The sequence below is a fragment of the Centruroides sculpturatus genome, unplaced genomic scaffold (genome assembly GCF_000671375.1).
Source record: "Centruroides sculpturatus isolate CEXI.00-Female unplaced genomic scaffold, Cexi_2.0 scaffold952, whole genome shotgun sequence".
Taxonomy (NCBI): domain Eukaryota; kingdom Metazoa; phylum Arthropoda; class Arachnida; order Scorpiones; family Buthidae; genus Centruroides; species Centruroides sculpturatus.
Window position 1 is genome coordinate 89,232 of NW_019385087.1, and position 1,622 is coordinate 90,853.

At 31.0% G+C, this 1,622-nt stretch overlaps 1 protein-coding gene across 1 annotated transcript in view; it reads left to right on the top strand.

The window, feature by feature from the left end:
* Positions 1 to 431: 431 nt before the first annotated feature.
* Positions 432 to 1,622, top strand: part of LOC111634499 (YTH domain-containing family protein 1-like) — a 116,038-nt gene continuing 114,847 nt past the window's right edge. The window contains exons 1-2 of the mRNA XM_023379294.1: positions 432 to 661; positions 800 to 824. Coding sequence (XP_023235062.1) covers positions 641 to 661; positions 800 to 824 — 46 coding nt within the window. The 5' untranslated portion in view covers positions 432 to 640. The remainder of the gene's footprint in view (positions 662 to 799; positions 825 to 1,622) is intronic.

The window sequence follows — 1,622 nt, forward strand, 5'->3', positions numbered from 1 at the left end:
GGTGATATTGTCGCATTTATATATGTATTAGATTTGCAATATGTTTTATCCTTAATAAAACAATTGATTTACGATTCGGAGTTGCACCTCATTACTTATTAGCACGCTACTTCAGTGAAAATAAGCCACAAAGTTTACTTTTCCTATTATCCTCTTGATTGAAAGATCAAGACAAAGCGAAATCAAATCAACAGACTTCGCGTCGGCACACTGCAATACACTAAAAGTTTAAAGTTATATTTCTATCGACTCGTTTTAACTTATTAATACTTAAGATATTTTACCAAAAATTTTCGTCGTCTTTAAATTAACAAATCCGATAAATTTGTCAATTTCGAATATAAAATATTTCTTAGCATTTTCAAAAGTTTCGGTTACTTCCGCTGTACTTCGCAGGGCGGCACCAAACGTGAAAATTTTCCATCACGTGACTATGATTATGACGTCGTCCGACTGGAGATTGGGAGAGTCAGTCCGATGTGAAGCCGCCATTGTTCCTTGTTCGTATTTTGTGTTGTAACATTTGGACGTTGTGCAAAGATTGGATCGAAATAATCCATAAATAGAATACCATAGTACTATTTGGACACTGAACAAGTAGTATTAGCATACTAGTTGACCGAATAATTGTTATTGTGGGATGTCTGCAAGTGTCGATCAGGTTAGAAAATCCAAGATGGCTTCAAATGCATTCAAGTTGTTGTTTGTCGTAATTTTACGATTAAATTATACATTTTTCCACTTATGATCTAATATACAGTGCTTTTTTGTCTTTCATGATATCTCATCGACCATGCAGCGCATGAAAGGCCAAGGAAGTACAGGTATGTTTATCCTTTATGTGAATTTTTAGATTGACGAGGATCTTAGACATCGCCAAAGATAGAGCTTAGGTTAAATTCTTCGCTAGGAAATTTTACAACAATTATTTCTACTCTAAAACGCAGGCGAATAATATAAATACTACTTTATTAATGTTTAATTATTCAATGACACATTAACTATGAGATTTAGTGATTCATTTAGAATTTGAAACATTTTAACACAGTCTTATGTTAAATTGGCTTATTGTGTTTAATAATTAACCTTTCCACCCAAATACATTAATTTCTTTAAGGAATTTTTACATATTACTCAAGTTTTAGTGTATAATCATATAAAAGTTCCTTGTATTATATTGTTAATTACATTAAAATTTATTTTTTAAGATTGTCTGGAAAACTTTTTTTTTTTCAAATTAGAAGCCGGGATCCTAATGAACATCCAAGCCCATTAAATGCTATATATAGGATTAGATTGATTATTTTAGGTAAGAATCCTGGTATTTTAGAGTCAAAAGTAAATACTACAGATCGAAGACAAGAGGAATATATTATACCCAAAGTTTTAGAGAAAGCACGTGTAGAAGTATCAAGTGAAAATACAGACCAATATACTGAATATAAAACTACTTTTTCTTCAAATAAATCTTCAGGAAACTCTACATGCAATCTAGACTTTAACACAATCTCTGAAGAAACTTCCTACGATGCTCTCGAGTATATAGCAGGATATTTTGCCTATAAATATAAAGAAAAATACCCAAACTTAATTAATTCCACTAACAAAATTAAAAATCATCA